Source organism: Hydra vulgaris, chromosome 08 (genome assembly GCF_038396675.1).
Source record: "Hydra vulgaris chromosome 08, alternate assembly HydraT2T_AEP".
NCBI lineage: Eukaryota > Metazoa > Cnidaria > Hydrozoa > Anthoathecata > Hydridae > Hydra > Hydra vulgaris.
This window is the reverse complement of record NC_088927.1, coordinates 33,887,560-33,907,500: the sequence shown is the minus strand read 5'-3', so window position 1 is coordinate 33,907,500 and position 19,941 is coordinate 33,887,560. Positions and strand designations below refer to the sequence as shown.

Here is a 19,941-nt window from a genome sequence, read left to right as displayed (position 1 = left end):
TATTAGGTTTTTTTAATAAATCATTAAATTCAACATTTAAAGAATTTGTTTATTTTTATTTTCAGTGTGCTCAAAAAAAAAAGTGTATAAAATCCTAACTTGATTGTCCATACTTAAATTATGAATTATGTTTTTTGTTTATTTAATTTCTTTTTAAAGTTAATTTTATTGAAAAGAACTTTAAATTTCTTTATTTCTTCACACTGTTATTGACAAATTTGAGAGATTAAGAGCAACTTTCTGTAAGAATCAGGCAAAAGTACAAATTTTTAATAGTGACCTCCTCTAAAATGGATTGTTTTTAATATGTTGGTACTAATCATACTAAAAGATTTATTCCAAAATAAATCTTTTAGTATGAACTTTAAAAATTGACAAATTTTTAGGAATATTGACCAAATAGTGTCAAAAGCATTTTAAACTTGAAAACAGAACAAACTATATACTTTTCAATGGGTATTTTACCTGATTATTGTTTATTGGCTAGTTAAGTTTCATTTTGAACTAATAATGATAAAACAGGTAAAGTCAACAATTTAGTATCCCATAATATTTTTAAAACAATTATCACAATTATCTAGAATAGTACCTAAAAACACAAACATACTTATTATAAAATAAGGGGTTAGGCTCAAAATCTAGCTTAAAAACAGAGTTATAATCAATTAGCGCAATTTTTGGGACCTCATAATGGCTAAAGCCATAGGTTTACATTAAAAGTTTATTTTATTGTAAACCTATGGCAAAAACGAGTATTGCCATAGGTTTAAAATAAAATAAACTTTCATCTACCATATTTATAAAAAAAAAGTTTTTTTTATTAATTTTGGAATAAAACTTTTAGTATAATTATTTTTAAATGATTTTTTGGAAACTATGATTTTAGATGATTCTTGATTCTTACAGAAAGTTGCTTTTAAGAACATGAGTGGTCGGCAACCATTTCATAAAGCCATTGTAACATCATGATTGTTTAACTTAATATAATTTTGGATTCCATTAATTCAGTACCAAATCTAAGAAGGTAAGGTTCAAGAATTTTAAAAATTGTTTTTTAATAGTAGAGTTTTGGATTTCTTTAACCAAAATTAGCACAAAAAGCAAAGTAACTTTTTTTCTAAAATTTAATTCAAATAAATGGTCAAAATAACAAATGTAAAACAAAAAGGTGTTTTGAGCTATGGAAAGAGTGCATATACTATATACAAATATAGTACCATGAACAGGTTGCCGATTTCTGTTTTTAATTTTTTGTGTTCTTTTATTTAATTTTAAAATTAATTTTTTCACAATCGATATTTTTTTTCTATCAAAGATAAAAATGGCTGGAAACTTTTGGCTATCTTCACATTGTCAGCAGTGGATGCTAAATCCGGAAGAACTCTCTGCAGAAATGCTTCATGATTCAAAATATCTTACAAGTAAAGAAATTCGTAAACTTCATATTTTTTTTTGTCACTTTATACAGACCCTTGGAGAGTGTCTTAAATTACGTCAACAAGTTATTGCAACTGCAATAATCTATTTAAAACGTTTTTATTCGCGTCATTCTTTAAAAAGTGCTGATCCACTATTACTAGCACCGACATGTCTTTATGTTGCTTCAAAAGTGGAAGAGTATGGACCAATGTCTAATAGCCGGTTGATAAGTGCTTGTACTACTGTTTGTAAATCAAGGTTTAGTTATGCTTATCCATCAGAGTATCCTTATCGAATTAATCAGATATTAGAATGTGAGTTTTTTTTGCTAGAAGTTATGGATTGCTGTCTGATTGTGTTTCACCCATACAGGCCTCTTACTAAATATGTGGTAGATATGGGACAGGAAAGTAGTATTTTGCCATTTGCTTGGCGAGTAGTTAATGACAGTTTACGCAGTGATGTGTGTTTGTTATTTCCCCCATACTTAATTGCTCTTGCTTCAATTTATATGGCTTGCGTTTTTGAAAAACGAGACTGCCACCAGTGGTTTGCTGAATTAAACATAGGAATTGATAAAGTGCTTGAAGTTGTCAAGCATATTTTAAGTCTTTATGAAGTCTGGAAAACATTTGATGAAAAAAAAGAAATATCAGGATTGTTAGCCAAAATGCCAAAGCCAAAATGTCCTCCAGCATCTCGACCATCTTCAACAACACCTCTAGCTCACCAGCATACACCTTCACCTAGTATGAGATAAAAATGTGAAATGTAAGAACATCAAGTATTAACAAAAAAATGTAATTTATTATATATTTATAATTAAATAAAAAAAGATTTATATATATATTTTTTCTCTTATTATTGGTTTTTTGTGTGTGAACTTTAAAAAATTTAAATCTTTTTAATAAATGTTTGTGTTTTTTATTATTTTTACTTTTTTTTCAAAGTTTTAAATTAATTATTTTTTTTATTACTATTATTTTTATTATTGTTACAACCATTTATCTCTACATTTTAATTCCATCACACAAGCCTTAATGAATAAAGCTGCTATGCAAAGAAACAAGTTGCAAACTTATGAGATGAGTGCTCTACCACTAAACCATTACCACATCTTAAGTTGCAGCTGTGTGCTTTTTTTGTCTAAAATATGGATGTTATCTATTATTAAAAATTTGAAACTTATCTATTATTATATACTTAGTTATTGCTATTATCAAATAAATATAATGTTCAAAATTATTTTTGTTTTAATTAAAGATTTTGTTGTTATCATTAACAAAATAATAATGTTGTTTCATTATTATTTTGTTATTGTCATTGTGTTAGACTTTATTTTGCACATTTTACAATCATCAGGTCTTCACCTAATACATACATTGTTAAACCAAATTATTTGCCATGATGTTAAACTTATATTAGGTTTGAGACTCTTTAACTGTGGTTAAAGAAAAAGATAACTCTGACATAAAATTAGTTTAATTGTGGGGAAGGGTAGTAGCTCAAAAAACTAGTATATAGTAATTTTTCTAGTTGTAGTATCACATTAAAAATACTCAATCTTAATTTCTTCAAAACTGGTTAATGCTTGGTTAATGCTAAAACTATATTCCATAATGTCATATTTAAATAGAAAAACCACGCATGTGCTGAGTCATGGATATTAAACATGAATAAGAAAGAATTATGTCTTTTTTAATAAATATTTTATATATGTTTATGTACGATTTTAAAAATTTAGAATAAATACCTTGTAATATATATATATATATATATATATATATATATATATATATATATATATATATATATATATATATATATATATATATATATATATATATATATACACATATATATATATATATATATACACATATATATATATATATATACATATATATATATATATATATATATATATATATATATATATATATGTATATATGTATATATGTATATATATATATATATATATATATATATATATATATATATATATATATATATATGTATATATGTATATATGTATATATATATATATATATATGTATTAGTAAATGTAGCAGTACTTCCTTGGATGTTTTTCCTAGATATGTAATATAATCAATATATGCCAAACTCCTCACAGCTCCCTATATAAGCATGCTGTGAGGGAAAAAATACAAACAGCAAACAGTTTTGTGCACTTAGCTAAGTGCGCAAAACAATTTGTGCACATATATATATATATATATATATATATATATATATATATATATATATATATATATATATATATATATATATATATATATATATATAAAACCCATGATCATACAACCCATCTAGTTATTAAATTTTCTTCTTTAAGCTATAAATACAACATTGCTTATGATTATTGCTTTAAATTTTTAGATGATAACTATATACATTATGTTGCAGTGATGGTCAGGAATAGAATGTTGAAAAAATTCTTAGAGAAAGTTCGGTACCAAAAAGATTTACGACATTATGTTATGTATTCAACATTTTTTATAGGAATGATGTTTTTAATTTATATGTTTAATTTGCTTCCATATGCAAAAACAGGAGTTCAGTCAGAATTTACTTCTTCTGTCTGTCCTGCACTAGAATTTTCTCATCGCTCACTTCAACAAAAATTGTGCCATTATGATCCTATATATCCTCTTTCATCTCCTGAAGTTACCGAGTCTGGTATTGAGTACAAAATTGCTGTGATTGCTGACTTGGACGAAGAGCGCTCGAAGGTGTTTGACCAAGAATATACATGGAAAAGTTATCTTAAAACAGGGTATCTGTTAAAAAAAAGTAGTGGTTATAGTATACGGTGGGTGGACACCCAGACTATAACAACGCAAATTAATGAAAAAGGACGTGGGTTAGAACTTTCTGAGTTATGTGTGTTTAATAAAAAGTTATATTCAGTCGACGACCGCACAGGTATTATTTATCAAATCAAAAATGGTAAAGCTATACCTTGGCTGATATTAATGGATGGGGACGGAGAAACAGACAAAGGTTTTAAATCGGAATGGATGACAGTTAAAGATGGTGTTTTGTTTGTTGGTGGGCTTGGTAAAGAATGGACATCAAAAACTGGAGAGTTTATAAATTATAATCCTTTGTTTGTGAAAAGTATTGATTCTCTTGGGGGAGTCACTCACCATAATTGGACTTTGAATTTCTTAAAGATTCGCGAAGCTGTTGGAATTACATTTCCAGGATATATGGTTCATGAAGCAGTTATGTGGAGTAGTAAAAACAAGCGCTGGTTCTTTTTGCCTCGAAGAATGTCAAAATTAAAATACGATGATAAATCAGACGAACACAGAGGAACAAATGTTCTTATATCTTGCAAAGAGGACTTCACTGATATCAATGTTGTTCATGTTGGTGAATTAGATCAAACTCATGGTTTCTCATCATTCAAGTTTATTCCGGGCACAAATCAAAAGGAAATACTTGCTTTAAAGACTAAAGAAGTTGATGGAAATATTAGTACATATATAATGATTTTTGACATTCAAGGAAATATCATTATGCCAGAAATGCAGTTTGCTTCTGATAAGTTTGAAGGGGTTGAATTTATATGACATGTCTTCTGTGCAATTATTTAATAAAAATTATTATTTTTTATTTATAATTTATATTTAGCTAGCTAATAGGATCATAATTTTTTATATGATCAGATTAAGTATTTTTATACTATTTAATAAATCTTTATATTTAACCAAGTGTGTTAATTATTTTAGTGAAAAACTGGTTTTTATTAAGATTGTTTTGTAAAGTTTTCGTTTGATTTTTGACTTCTTTGAATTTTTGACTGTTATCAAAGATGTTTGGTGTAAGAGAGTTTTTTTTAATGAAGCCATGTTGACTATTTTATTTATTAAAATAATATTTTTTTTTCGTTTATTTCAAAAATGGTTCAAATAAAAAAAGAAAAATGTTTTCAAATACTATTTTCATATTACATCTTGTATATTTGGTGCTCTTTTTTTATAAATTTATATTCTTGTTTTGAAAGTTTGAGTGGCAATGATAAATTCTCTTTTTAACAGAAAAAGTTATTTTACATTAAATCATGGTTTAAAATGTTTTTCATTTAGCAATACATGTTTTTAAAATAAAAAATATGTTTTTTATTTTAATAGTCTTGAATAAGTTTTACATAAATCTTAGGAAAAAATTTTAAATTTTATTTTTTATTAAATTAGTGTTTAACACTAATTTAATAAAAAATTATTTTAGCCCATTATAAATATTGTATTTGGTTCACACATCTTTTAGTTAACAGGGCACATTGGTTAACACTGCAACAAACCTTTATTTAAGGTTGAACTTGTTTACCAAACATTTTTTTTACATTTTTAAGAATAGTTTTCAAAACATGGAAGTTTTTAACACGGAAACATATATTTTTTAAGTCAAAAGAAAATGGCTGAAAAAGACAAGGGTTTTCAAATGTTATTTTCTTATGATAATTTTATTCATGCTTTTGCTGGAGCAACTGGCAGTGTTGTTGCAATGACTGCTTTTTATCCATTTGATACAGTTCGAACTCGTTTACAAGGTTTTATTTATTCACTGATTTTATCTTAGTTTTTTTAAAAACCTATTTTTTGTAATTTTTTGAGAAATTTTTTTTTTATAACTATATCCATTTTTAGCTGACGACAGTCTAAAATCAATGGGGCCACTCCAGGCTATGAAACAACTAACAAAGGAAGAAGGAGTGTAAGGTTTTTGTCATATTTGTTTAAATGTTTTTCTTTTAAAATAATAATATATTTATAAATTTTTAGTGATACGTTATATCGTGGTTTGTCACCTGTTCTAAGCAGTTTATACTGCTCCAATTTTGTTTATTTCTATGTTTTTAATGGAATGAAGACATTAGCAATTATAAAAGGATTAAAAGCATCTTCTGGAAAAGATTTGTTATTTGGATATATATCAGGTATTTTTTGCACATATATATAAAAAGTTTTAAAAATTATTGAATGATTATTATTATTATATTTTCTTTTGGAGCTGGATACAGTGCCATTAAGTTTAGAGTTTTATTTACAATAGTTTAATTAAACGATCCTTCTTCCGTTCTTTGAGTTGTTGTTGTTGTAGAAAATAGAATCAGTTGCTTTTTTTTTAAAATAAACAATATTGGTAAAATGGTAATTTATTTCAGTTGTGCATCTACAAGATGATTGAGATATTAGAAGAAAAATATAAAAGGATATAAGTAGGTTATAAGTATGTCTTAACAAGAAAATTAATCAATTTATTTTTATTTAGTTCGAACAAATGTAATAAGTAAAAAACATTTTATTTTCAAGGTGATTCATAGAAAAGTTTATATTATATGGATCAATCTGTACTCCAAAGACATAGATCTATCAATGGATAGCAGCATGTTGTTTTCACATGCTTTGAACAAAAAACATAAGCAGAAAGTACTTTCTTGTTTACAGAATGTAGACTTTTTCCTTAAAATATAATTAAATGAAACATCAACAAGTATTGTAACGTTACTACCATCAAGCAATCAGGCATTTTAATCTCGTTCTAAATAACAATACCTGAAATGCATAAATTCTTTGGGCTATTAAAGTTATTTATCATTTAGATCATCCATTAAACCAGTTGTTTAAAATTATGTTTCCAATAAAAAAGACAATTTACTTGGAAAAGGCAAAATGTAATTATTTTAATTATGAAATAGCACCTTAGTGTGTAATTATTTTAAATAAAAAACTCCTTATTTATTTCACTTTCCTTATTTTTTGCTACTGTTTGATAAAAGTATGAACTTTATTTCTTGCTACTGTTTGATAAAAGTATGAACTTTATTTTGAAAAATATCAGATGGATGTTTTTATTAGATTTTGGAATAAGACTTCTAGACAAAGTTAAAAGTAGATAATAACTCAAAAGTTAAATATTTAAAAAGTTTTTAAATTGACAGCATGCAGAACAGTTCTTAGAAAATGTTAATATTGTTTCAAGTTTCACTAAAAATTATGAAAAAAATTAAATTTCAAAAGTTGTTGTTGTTGATTTGATGCTTGATGATTGATGGTTCAGAGTAAAATTATGGTCCAGACAAAAGTTTAGAAGTTGTGTTTTGTTTATAGTTTATAGTGAGAAAGTTGTGTTCTCTATAAAAGACATATTGAGAAAGTTGTATTTGTTTGAGAAAATTGAAATTTGTCTGATTTTTTATTAAACAGTTGTCTAGTTTTCTATTAAAAGTTGTGTTTATTTTATCTTTCAATACTGGTTTCTTATTGAAAATATAATTTATTGCAAAAAATCTACTAAGGTTTTTATCATGTTTGTCATTTTCATGCCTCCATTCTCTAACTTTATAAATATTACTCGTGCCACCATTCTCTATCTTAATAGATCTTACTTAATGCTACCATTCTCTACCTTTATAAATCTCTTATCCTTCCTTGTATGGAATATTGTTGCAAAAAAAAAAAAAAAATCCAACTAGTTATAAAGAAAGGTTATAATATAACTAGTTATAATATAAGTTAAATTTATTGGAGAAACATTGAAATAAAATGATTAACTATTTAATTATATTTCAGGAAAACTAAATGAAAATAAGACATGGATAAAATGTTTTATTTCTTTTGTTAATTTAATAATTTATTTTTTAATATTGTTTGTGCAATTACTTTATTACTTTATTACTTTTGTGTAATTGCTATTTATAGAAATTATTTTTCCCCTTTATGTAATAAACAATATTTTATCTTTTAAAAATAATGTTTAAAAAAAAAGCGATTTTTGAGTTATATCTTGTGACATAAGATTATTAGGATTCTATCTCCCTTTTGTAATTTTGAGAGAATTGAATAAATTTTGTTATATTCTCTTAAATGCTTAAGTTTAAAAAACAAAATTTGTTAAATAAGAAATAAAAAAATTGTATTTATTTTTAAAAGTTTTTCTTATATATTAAATCTGGGTTTAGGATGCATCAATGCACTGGTAACCACCCCTCTATGGGTGGCAAATACTCGATTGAAATTGCAAGGGGTTAAATCTAGTGATAATTCTCAACAAAATGTAAAAAGGACTGAACTAAAAGGATTAATTCGTGAGTAGGTATTTGTCTTGAATTAGGTATTATAAACTTGTCGATATTTTGCTATATATTCGATGATATTTTTATTGCTTTTATATTTTTTGTTATTTTTGTTTTATCTTTATGGTTGAAGTAAATAAGTGCTTAAGCAATAGTTAATTTATTTTGAAAGTGTTGGATTTGCTCTCGAAAATGGAGGATTTAACAGGTTGTGTAAAAATATCTGATATGTTTTTAAATATCCGATATGGTTTTTAACAGCGATTGCTAATCCTTCATTATTAATAGACTTTCCTTTTCTTTTAATGTTTGAAGTTTTTGCAATCATAAGTATAATTATTAAATTATAAAAGAAGAAAAAAAAAATTTAAATGGTATTTTGTTTTGTAAATTTTTATTGCTCACAATGATAAAACTACATTTGTTTCCAGGAGAACTTTTTATTTAAAAGTATACAAAAAAAGCCTGCAGCTGTATATTAAGAGAGGTTGATTGCCAACCTGTTGTGAACACCCACACTTTTAGAAATGTTAGATTTTTTTAATATTTTTTATTTTTTACTATTTAGAAATTCTTTTGAAACAAAAATAGTAAAAAAAACTGAATAATTCTGTAAACATAGAGAAATTGTTCTTTAAAATTTGTAAACAAAGTGACTGGTAATGTATAAATAAAGTGACCGGTAATGTATAAATAAAGTGACCGGTAATGTATAGGTATAAAAGCTGGGCTAAGGTACATGTATTAAAAGAAAACTTAACAAAAATATGAAATTGGTTGTGCGCTGTATAGCAAAGAATTGCCTTTACACCATGTTTTAGCACAACTGATTCGTGATACAAACACTCTAATTAAATTCTCTGGTAAAATTGGAAAGACTGCATCACAAAATCATCACAATAAACCAATCATCAAAGTTGTACCTATTTTATTTTATTTAATTATTCCCAAATTTTTTAGACTTTAATGTTTCTTATGATATTTTTTTTAGACTTAAATTTCTAATGTTATTTTGTAATTTCTTCTATTAAAAGAAATGTAAGAATAGTATAAGAAATTTTATTATTGTCACTAACTATTAGAAATATCAATCGTCATAAGAAACATCGTGCATCTTTTACATAACATGTTTTGAGAGAAGATTTTATAAGCATTAGCTGCTATAAATTAAGAAAGTCTTAATTTAAAAATGTAATCCATTAACAGTAATTAGAAAGTTTTTTTCCTTTTGTTAAGTATTTTATTATCTGTTTATTATTAATCTTAGATGGAGTTTGCACAATAGCAGATGAAGAAGGTGTTGCTGCATTGTGGAATGGTGTTCAGACTTCGTTTATACTTTCTGGAAATCCAGCCATTCATTTCATGGTTTATGAAGCTTTAAAGCGTGTTTTACTACGTTCCAAAATCAGAAGTGGAAAAAATTTGGTTTGTTTTCATCATATTCTTTTTCAAACTATCATAATTATTATAGACTTATTATTGAGACACTAATAGTTAGAAGTTTTAAAGAGATGTTGGGTAATTTGATGGGGAATTGTTAGATTACAAGGGAGGTGTTTTGCAAAAAAGTGCTAACCCACATTCAAAAAATATGTTTAGTACCATATTTGATTTCCTGAGGATAGTTCCTGTATTGAGTGAAAATGTTCTGGAACCAACATCAGTGTTGCAGTAGCATCTGGTGGCAAAAGCTTGTTGAATTGAATTTTTCTTAAAACAACTTGGATGCAAGCTAGCAAGTTTTATGAAAAGTTGTCCAAGTTTTCATGAAACTGTTGTTATTAGTTATTATTCATGTATATTGTTGTTGCATTTTGTGTGTGTGTGTATTTTTATTAGTCCTTATTAATATATATTGTTAGGATTATGAGTGAAAAATATGATTTATAATTTTCATTTAATTTGCTTTTATTGATTAATTTAGAATACAATTCATTATTTTTTTTTAATTATTTATTCAGCAATTATCTTCACTTGAATCGTTTCTGCTGGGAGGTTTTGCAAAGGCTGTTGCTACAGTTTTAACATATCCATTGCAATTGGTACAGTGCAGACAAAGGGTATATATTTTTACAGAGATTATCAAAAAATTAGGTTACCTTGCCACAAGGGGTATAAATAAACATAGTTTTTGCATAAAGTTCTCTTTATTTTTTATTATAAGAAAGTTTGCAAAAAAATCTTTTAATAAAAATTTTGAATCTTTTTGCTTGTGTTTTAAAGATTTTTTTTTTATAAGCTATATTAAATATGCACCAACATGATATGCTACATATAAATCATATATATGATATGCTACATATAAATCATATAAATGATATGTAACATATAAACATATATATGATGTTACATATAAACATTTATATGATATGTTACATATAAATCATATATATGATGTTACATATAAATCATATATATGATGTTACATATAAATCATATATATATATATATATATATATATATATATATATATATATATATATATATATATATATATATATATATATATATATATGTTATATAAATCATATATATGATATGTTACATATACATTACATAAGTTATATTACATATGTACCAACCATTTAGTCATTTATATCTCCTATAAAGCTTGATTACAAGCTCATACAAATGCATATAATAAAATGAAATCAAATACAATTTCATATTATTGAAAATATTGATTAAATAGTATTAACAATAATTTAGTTTTTTTTTGAAAAGAGTTATTAATTTTTATTATCTTTTATATTTATTTATTATTCTTAATAAAATCTTTTTTTTTTTTAATGTTCTTAATATAATTATTTTCAGCCTTCTTTATATGTTATTTTTTACACCTAAAGAATTTAAGGATTATCTTTTTTACCATGTGCTGAATATTTTCTAATATTTTTGTCATCTAAAAGAATACACAACTGAAGCAGAGCTTGATTAGAGGTATACTGGCTGCTTGGTGTATATACTGACTATACTTGACTATTCAAAGACACTTAAAATGCAACTTAGTAAATTTTAAACTTACTCGATATGTATAACAAAAGTGTTGGAATTTGAAGCCGGCCTATTTGAAGATTTCATGATAAAATTTTAATATCATCAGCGCAATTATTTTTGATCAGGTTGATCGACATTGAATAGTATAAAACCAACCAATAATTCTACAGCATTGACATGATGACAAAATATTGAGTGAAAGAAATCAGTTTACATTGTTTTGTAAATTTAAACTTCCTAAATGAATAACCTACCAATGTTTTTTCTCAATTTTTTTTCTCAATTTTTTTTTATTCATTTGTTTTAAAATTATTTTATCTGAAACCAATTTACTAAATTATATCAAAAGTAAAAATAATTTTATTTTTAAAAAAAAGTATAGTATTACTAGTAGTTTTGCTTGGCTGAATTATGTTAAAATAAAAGATATATGTAATTTTACTTGCTAAACATATAAATACATACTCTCTCCTACCTAATTGTAGGGGTTGGGGGAGTTGGGAGTAATCTCTGATTTTGGAAAAAAATCTCCTCAAATTCAATTAATTAGTACCCCTCCAATCAAAGTTTTTCTTTCAAAACATCCACAACTCCTAACCTTATCTAAGAGTTGACACCCTACCCAAACAAAAAAATATATATAAAGCCGGTAGAATATGTTTTATATTCTTGTATTCCAGTTGAATATATCTATCATTTCATACATTCCTTTTGCAATACCTTCCAATGATTCCAAAGAAAAATCACAACCTCTATCTGCTCCATCTATTCCCTTCCTTCCCCACAATCCATTGACTCCCCAATCAATGTAATTCGAATGTAACTCTGCCCACCTCAACAATTATGACACCCCAATCTATGAATTTTTACCTTTGTGTATACTCCCCATCTCCCTTTATTAGATCCTTCCCCTCCCCCTCCCCCCTTTTTACCTCTTTAATTAAATAGGGTAGAGTAATAAAGTAATGTGCAAGCAAAAAAGTGAAAAATGTTATTGCCATAATAAGTGTCATTCCTGAGGTATCTGAAACATACATATATACGTAGATGAAGTATCTGATATATAAAATGTATATGTAACATATACATAGATAAAAGGCATTGGTTATGGCAATAAGATTTTTCTTTTCTATTCTTTTTTTTTTCTTTGTCTGAAAAACTGTCAGAATTAAATTTAGTGTTTTGAAAGTTTTACAAAAAAATGTACAAAATCTACCACTATTGTGGTGACTTAAATCTGTAGAACTAACAATATTTATTTTAGGCTTTATTTATTTTGTTATGAAGCATTGTTTTTAGGCTTACAGAAGCAATGGAAGCAATCTCTCTGTAAGTCAAATCATTGCACATGTCTTAAGGTTAGTTGTTTAATAGTTAATTTAAAAAAAAATTTTTTGCTCAATTTTTAAAAATTGTAATAAAATTGATTTGCATATATTGCTTTGATATCGTGTCAAACAGCAATCTTGGTATCCTTTTTCAATCCCAGGTATAAAAATATTTTGAACTATTCTACAAAATTTTTTGACATTTAGATAAAGAAGACAACTCCTTCAACTTTAATGTTGTTTTGACTACAATCAATAATGTAATAAAGTATAACTTCGACTATAACGTTGGCATGACTATGACAAAATTTACTGCAAAGGCTCATATAACGATGTGTTCATGCATACAAGACATGCATACAAGACATAACATACATGCATAAGACATTACATACATCTATAAAAGTCATACACAACATACACAAAAGTTATACATTACAGTCTAGCTGTGTGACATCTAAATTTTTAAGCAAAAAATTAAGTTTTTTAAAATATCTTAAGTTTGTTTAGCATTAAATTGTTGGCGATTTTGGCTGTAACAAGTTAGTATCCTAAAAATGTATCTACTGTTGTATTTGTTTACCGGTGGTGTAACGAATACTTTAAAAATGTTTTATGCCATATTTTGATGTATTTTTTCAGTAATATAATCCGGCCGTAATCTGCAATCGATAATTTAACTTATTTATAACTATATATAAAACTAAAATTCCGTTTATATTTTAGTCATATTTTTCTTTAGGAACTCAGGTTTATGGGGTTTATTTAAAGGCATGGAAACCAAGTTGGTACAAACAGTGTTAACTGCTGCTTTGATGTTTTTGACCTACGAAAAAATAGTTTCACTTATCTATATGCTGTTGAGTTCTAAAAAAAGTAAATACCGTTTGAACAAATAGTACTTTTAATAAAATAGTTTTAAGTATAGAAAAAACTCTTATATTTAGTCGGAATACCAAAAATATACGGAGAATTTTCTAAAATATTTTTGATGATCGTCTATTGTTTTTACCAATAATTAACATTTTGTTAAAAGTTTTTTAATTTTTTAAATATATTTCAATTTGGATAAATGTATTTATTTTTATTATACTATATTTAATAAAAAATATAAAAATTATGTAAGTATAATATGCAAGAGCTATTTATAATTTATATAGAGAGAGCTAAAAACATACACAATTTTAAGGTATTACCGTAGATTTCTCCAATTCCAAACAGTCCCTAATTCCGAATATCTTTAGTTCTCTTTTTGTTACCTCTTTTATTTTAGTGGGATTTTCAAAAGGAAAAATTGATTAATAAATTGGAAGACAAAGGATAATGAGAATATGAAAAAATGATTTAAAAATATATATTGGTACAATGAATTTTTTTTAATTGCAAGTAAAACACTTTTTAAAACCTCAAAAAACCAATGATTTAAAACCGACTTTTAAAAAAAAAAAAAGCAAATTAAATTGCATACTGTTTGATTTAGAATTTAACGGTGATTATTTATTTGAAAAAAAAATCAAAAATTAGCAATACTTTCAATAACAATATAAGATGTTTTAAAAACTTTTTCTGCATAATCTAAACGTTTCCCAAATTTCGAATAGATTATGGAATGTTTAAGAACTTTTTTGTGTGAGTAAAAGTCGGCGTTTACATGCCAACAACGTTGTTGCTCTTAAGTTTTTTAATGAATTTTTCAACATCTTGTTTATCTTAACGTTAGTTAATTTAAAAAATGCCAAAAGTTAACGGAAATGAAAATGGCGAAAAGAAAATTAAGCTTTGTATTGAGGCTATCGTAATTAGAAAATGTCATATTCAAAAGTTGCTTTATGCTATAACATTCCTAGAACAACTATACTTTGCAGGTTGCAAAGATTAAATGAAGCTGTTAGTGTTAGTAGGCTAAGAGCAATTTGCCAAAAAACGATTAGGCTCTTTGTTGAACTTGTACAGTTTAGGGATCGTCCATAAATTACGCAACGCTAAATTTAACTAATAGACAAAACAAAAAAGATCAAAAGTTTTCTTCGCAGAGTCTTTAATTAAATCAAGTATATAAATAGCCCTTAAAAACTGCAAAAAAGGGCAAAATGATCTCCTACTTCTATTTTTTTCTTTCTTTCACAAATGTTTTTTTTGCGAAAAACATTTGTGAAAGAAAGGCTACTTGCATGCAAGCTGTAAGAGAGTTATCTTAACAACCGGTAATTATTGATAAATGGTTCACCTAAAATGCTGAAACGCTGTTTATCAAGAGCATGATTTAAATGAAAATCCGTTTCATGTGTTCAACTGTGACAATAGTGGATTGAATTTCATTCAAGTTAAACTCAACATTATTTATCCCCAACAAATGAAAAACAATTGACTACAACTTTAAATTGCTACGATGCTTTTGGAAGTTTTCTACCACATCAAGTCATTTACAAAGGTCAAAATTTGATGAAAGCTTGTGTTCGAGGTGGAGCTGCTGATGTTTATTATTCTACCGGCAAATCAGATTGAATGGAAAGCGAAAATTTCGTAGAATAGTTTCGTTCAATTTTTTTAATTCATGCAAACAAACTTGAATGGTATAAACTTCTATTTTTAGATGGCCATGCATCTCACAACAAATTTGAGTTAAAAAGATTATCTGAATCAAACAACGTAATTTTATTCCGATTGCCAGCTCACACAAGTTATTTTTTGCAACCACTAGATGTTGGAGTTTTAAGACTGTAAAAGTAGAATGAAAGCGAATTCTAGAAGTTTACTTGGTTAGAAATTCTTATTTAAATTTGAGTAACCGACAGTTGCCTGTCATGTTAAAAGCTTATTGTAAATAAAGGCTTTAAAGCAGAAAATGCACGTAGTGGTTTCGAAATAGCTTGTATATTTCCACTCAGTTGTTTAAATCTCCACAAAGAACTGCCATCGGGGCTATAGGGCTAAGATGTAACAAATGACAAAATTGACAATTGTTTTTCTGGAAAGTCAGCCGATTCACAAGATAACACTATTGGAATAATTTTAAAAAACTCTATGAATAGACTTTCAAGAAATATTGTTCAAAAAACTGGATAGTTTTAATAATGCCGTTAAACAAGCATCTTTTGATATTCATAAATCTGTGCTCAATGTACTTAGAGATAGATCGAAGCCTCTTACCGATAGTAAAGAAAAAGGAACAACAATTAAAAGAACAACATGTTATAATGTGACTGAATTATCTGCAATTGCTCATGACGAAGCTAAGTAAGCTGGTAAAAAAATAAAATTAAATGAAAAAACAACTAAAAAAGTTATTCGAGAAAAAAAAGCTCGACGCAGCCATTCTTGAAGAACAAAGGTTTAAAAAAAAAAGGATAAAAAAAATCTTTTAAAACTTAACAAACCCTGGTCTAAGAAATATAAAGAAACAACAAAGATCTACTAGTCAAAATATTGAGTATCTTCCTGCCGAGAATTGTAACCTTTATCATAACAATCGTCAATGTTATTCTTGCAGAAGCCTTTGGGACGAACCTACAAGCAGCAAATGGGTTGCATGTGAAAAATGTTCAAACTGGTCGTGTATTCCGTGTATTAGTACAAGGTGAACAACTTTTATTAGTTTTAATTTTTGTAGCTTGATGTTTCAGATAAATTTTTTTGGGTACTGCAAAATTTTAGTCTTCAAAAAATTACCAAATTTGTACAATACAGCAGTTTTTATTCATTTGCCACCTCCAAATAAATAAAATCTGTGATACTTTTAAAGGCGAATAATAGTGTGGTTATAATAATGAAGGAGTATAAAACAATAATTTTTAGGGAACAAAATTACCGGGTTACTAAACAATGTTTAGTCTTTGAATTGCTACTATTTAAAAACACACCTGTATAAGAGATAAATATTTCCATCGCTAAATAGTAAAAAAGCACTACAATCTTTTAGTTCGATTAATAGGGGAGCGTTCTGCAACCCACCTAATACTTATAGTTAAAATTTCTGCTAGTTAATTGTAGTTAATTGGCAGAAATAAACAATACTATGAAGGTGAGTTTTTTAACTGATTACAAAAAAATAATGCAAGATAGGATCTAATAAATAGATAATGCCCACACTGTACTAACGCAATGTAATGCCCTTGCATTAAAGTATAAAAGCAATCTAGTATAAAAAAAGTCTATCAACTTAACTTTAAGCTAGAGGTCTACGCTAATATAAATTATGGAAATTAATAGTGATAAAATTATGAAAGCTAATATAAATTATGGACTTTTGAAGGGCGCTTTAACGAAAGATTAATCTTTCGTTAAAGTGCCCTTCAAAAGTCATTGAGAAATAAAGACAAAACTTTTTTTTTTGTCCATGAAAAATATTAAAACTATTTTTTTCAAAATTTTTTTACACAGACAGTTTTTTTATTTGAAATTTTTTGACACAGACAGATATCTTATTTGCTAAAGGACAGATATCTTATTTGCTACAAGACAGAGGCTAAAGTTTTCAAGTTAAATGTTCATTATTTCGAACAAAAAATATTTGAAAAAATTTGTTAAAAGTGTTGTAAGTGCTATAAGTGTCTAAAAAATTTTTTTTATAGTCAGCATACATAATTGAGGATATTTTACGGGGTCCTTTATGCATATCATTATAGTAAATTGAAAAAAATCAAGGCCCCAGGATTGATCCTTACGGAACGCCGCATACATTTTCTAAATTTCCTGATTTTTCCAATATAAATTGTTTTTTTTTGTCACAAAATTTTTTACTTCCTAAAATGTTCATCCTTTAATATTGTAATGCATTAGCTTTGAAAGTAAAATAGCTGATTAAATGTATTAAAGAGTTTGAACAGGTTAATTAACTCCTAAAACCAGTTCACCTTTATAAGCGGACATGATGCTTTATTGGCAAGTTCAATAATTGCATGTTCAGGTGATTATCATTTTTGAAAGCTCGATTTTTTCTATTTTTTTGTTATAAATTCTGTTTTTATTTAACAATTCTGTTGTCAATTACCTTTTAAATATTTTTTTTGAAAATACAGAAAAAAGATAAATAAGATTGATTTTTGTAATAAACGTGAAAACGTATTTTGAAAAAAAAGTATTTTATACTTGATTTTTTAACTATTTTGAAAAAACTGCTTGTAAATTTTGAACATTTGTTAATTTTCTTATATTTGAATGTTTTATTTTTATCTTTTGGGTCATTTCATTAAATTTTTTGTCAACAATAACTTTAACTTCTTTTTTTAATTTTTATTATAGGCACCCCGAGAAGTCCTTACGGTCTTATCACAGAGCACCGTGGAAGAGCATTTGAAAAGTTCACGCCTCCTTCCTTGCCAATTTTATACGGACCTTCTGAAGCTCCTGAAGTAAGCTCGCTAACCACTGCACTACGGCTGCTCTATAAGACGTTGTCTGTATAATATACTTATTTTTTATACAAAGATTTCAATGAACTAAAAGATATTTTTTATTTGTATTTTACTTGTACTACGCGCGATATAAAAAAATTATCTGAAAAATCTAAAATAAAGATACTTGTTCAAAAAAGATTATTCAAATAACTATTTGTTAAATGTTGTCGATCGCAAAAGCGAATATGTTAAAGAACAGTTTTGCTGTGAAATCGAATCATAGTGTTTTCACAGCTCTTTAAGTTGCATACAATTTTTGATTGACATTTACTTTTTACATGCTGTTGCTTTAATTATAATGTCTAACTCACTATGTATACTTTCTATGAAGACGATTAAAAACCCGTTTTTGCTTTTTCTGCTTAAATAAGTAAGTCAATTTCTATTTAAGTAAATAAATAATTTTTCTACTTAAGTAAATAAACCCTATTGCTAAATAGTCTCTTAAAACTATTTAGAACTTTTTTTAAATAAATTTATGTTCTTTTGATAATCTTTTCTCTTACTTGACCAGAACTTTTCATCAAGTAACTTGTCCACAAAATTGACTTTCAAATTCTTTTCTTTTACTTGACCAGAACTTTTCATCAAGTAACTTGTCCACAAAATTGACTTTCAAATTCTTTTCTTTTACTTGACCAGAACTTTTCATCAAGTAACTTGTCCACAAAATTGACTTTCAAATTCTTTTCTTTTACTTGACCAGAACTTTTCATCAAGTAACTTGTCCACAAAATTGACTTTCAAATTCTTTTCTTTTACTTGACCAGAACTTTTCATCAAGTAACTTGTCCACAAAATTGACTTTCAAATTCTTTTCTTTTACTTGACCAGAACTTTTCATCAAGTAACTTGTCCACAAAATTGACTTTCAAATTCTTTTCTTTTACTTGACCAGAACATCAAATTAATTTGAGTTTTATTTGTTTCGTCATCAATATGTTCGCGTAGTGCTGTATAACGTAATACGTATTTTATTGTTTTATTTCTAGGAAGCCATTATTTTACGCTCTTACAAATAATGTTTACATAATATAAACTTTATTTGTACGCAAAAAAATATTTAAATCCATTCATTTTTCTTCTCATTAACATAGTAGTGTACTCCTGTGGATGTAAATAAGTGTCAAATTTTGAGGTGCGCTTAACAGGGTTGCGGGTTCACTTCTTGAGGAAAAAGTGAACCCCCAATCCTGTTAAACACATCTAAAAAGTTGTTAACCCGCAACCCTGTTAAGGCTCTTTTTTTAATTTTAACATTTTTTCGTTAAGACAAAATGTTGGCATTATATTGCAGTTTATATATAGCCAATATTGTGGACATTTTATATTGGTACAATATTATTAACAACATTTAGAGATAAATATTAATTCCAACAAGGGAACTTAATTACAACTCTTTCTCTTATTTCTTGTAGTCTGAAAAGTGTTTAATAATATTATTGCGACATAACAATAACAATGCTACATAATAATTCGTAATGTTAAATACCGTAATTCATAGCAAAGACTAAAATGTAGAAGATAAAATATAGCAAAAACATTTGCTATATTTTTCATTTGAGGAACTTTTCTGGAAAAACAAAACAAAAAAACATTAATATAATTTATAAAAGATTCTAGTGATTGCGTGGTTTATAATTAAAATGAATAAAGATTGGATTAAATTAGACATTAAACATTTTAAATGAAA

At 26.3% G+C, this 19,941-nt stretch overlaps 3 protein-coding genes across 3 annotated transcripts; all 3 read left to right on the top strand.

The window, feature by feature from the left end:
• The first annotated feature begins 1,083 nt into the window (after positions 1-1,083).
• LOC100199218 (cyclin-C) lies at positions 1,084-2,266 on the top strand. The gene is made up of 2 exons (XM_065803490.1): positions 1,084-1,226; positions 1,316-2,266. The coding sequence occupies exon 2, from the start codon at positions 1,322-1,324 to the stop codon at positions 2,177-2,179; it is 858 nt and encodes a 285-aa protein (XP_065659562.1). The 5' UTR covers positions 1,084-1,226; positions 1,316-1,321; the 3' UTR covers positions 2,180-2,266.
• A 1,523-nt stretch (positions 2,267-3,789) lies between these two features.
• Positions 3,790-5,292, top strand: LOC100202807 (soluble calcium-activated nucleotidase 1). Its single transcript, XM_065803488.1, has one exon. It carries the CDS (start codon positions 3,849-3,851, stop codon positions 5,016-5,018), a length of 1,170 nt encoding a protein of 389 aa, XP_065659560.1. The 5' UTR covers positions 3,790-3,848; the 3' UTR covers positions 5,019-5,292.
• A 382-nt stretch (positions 5,293-5,674) lies between these two features.
• On the top strand, positions 5,675-13,925 carry LOC100209937 (peroxisomal membrane protein PMP34). Its single transcript, XM_065803489.1, has 8 exons — positions 5,675-5,998; positions 6,096-6,162; positions 6,231-6,385; positions 8,411-8,536; positions 9,792-9,952; positions 10,489-10,587; positions 12,824-12,882; positions 13,595-13,925. Exons 1-8 carry the CDS (start codon positions 5,863-5,865, stop codon positions 13,749-13,751), a joined length of 960 nt encoding a protein of 319 aa, XP_065659561.1. The 5' UTR covers positions 5,675-5,862; the 3' UTR covers positions 13,752-13,925.
• Positions 13,926-19,941: the final 6,016 nt, after the last annotated feature.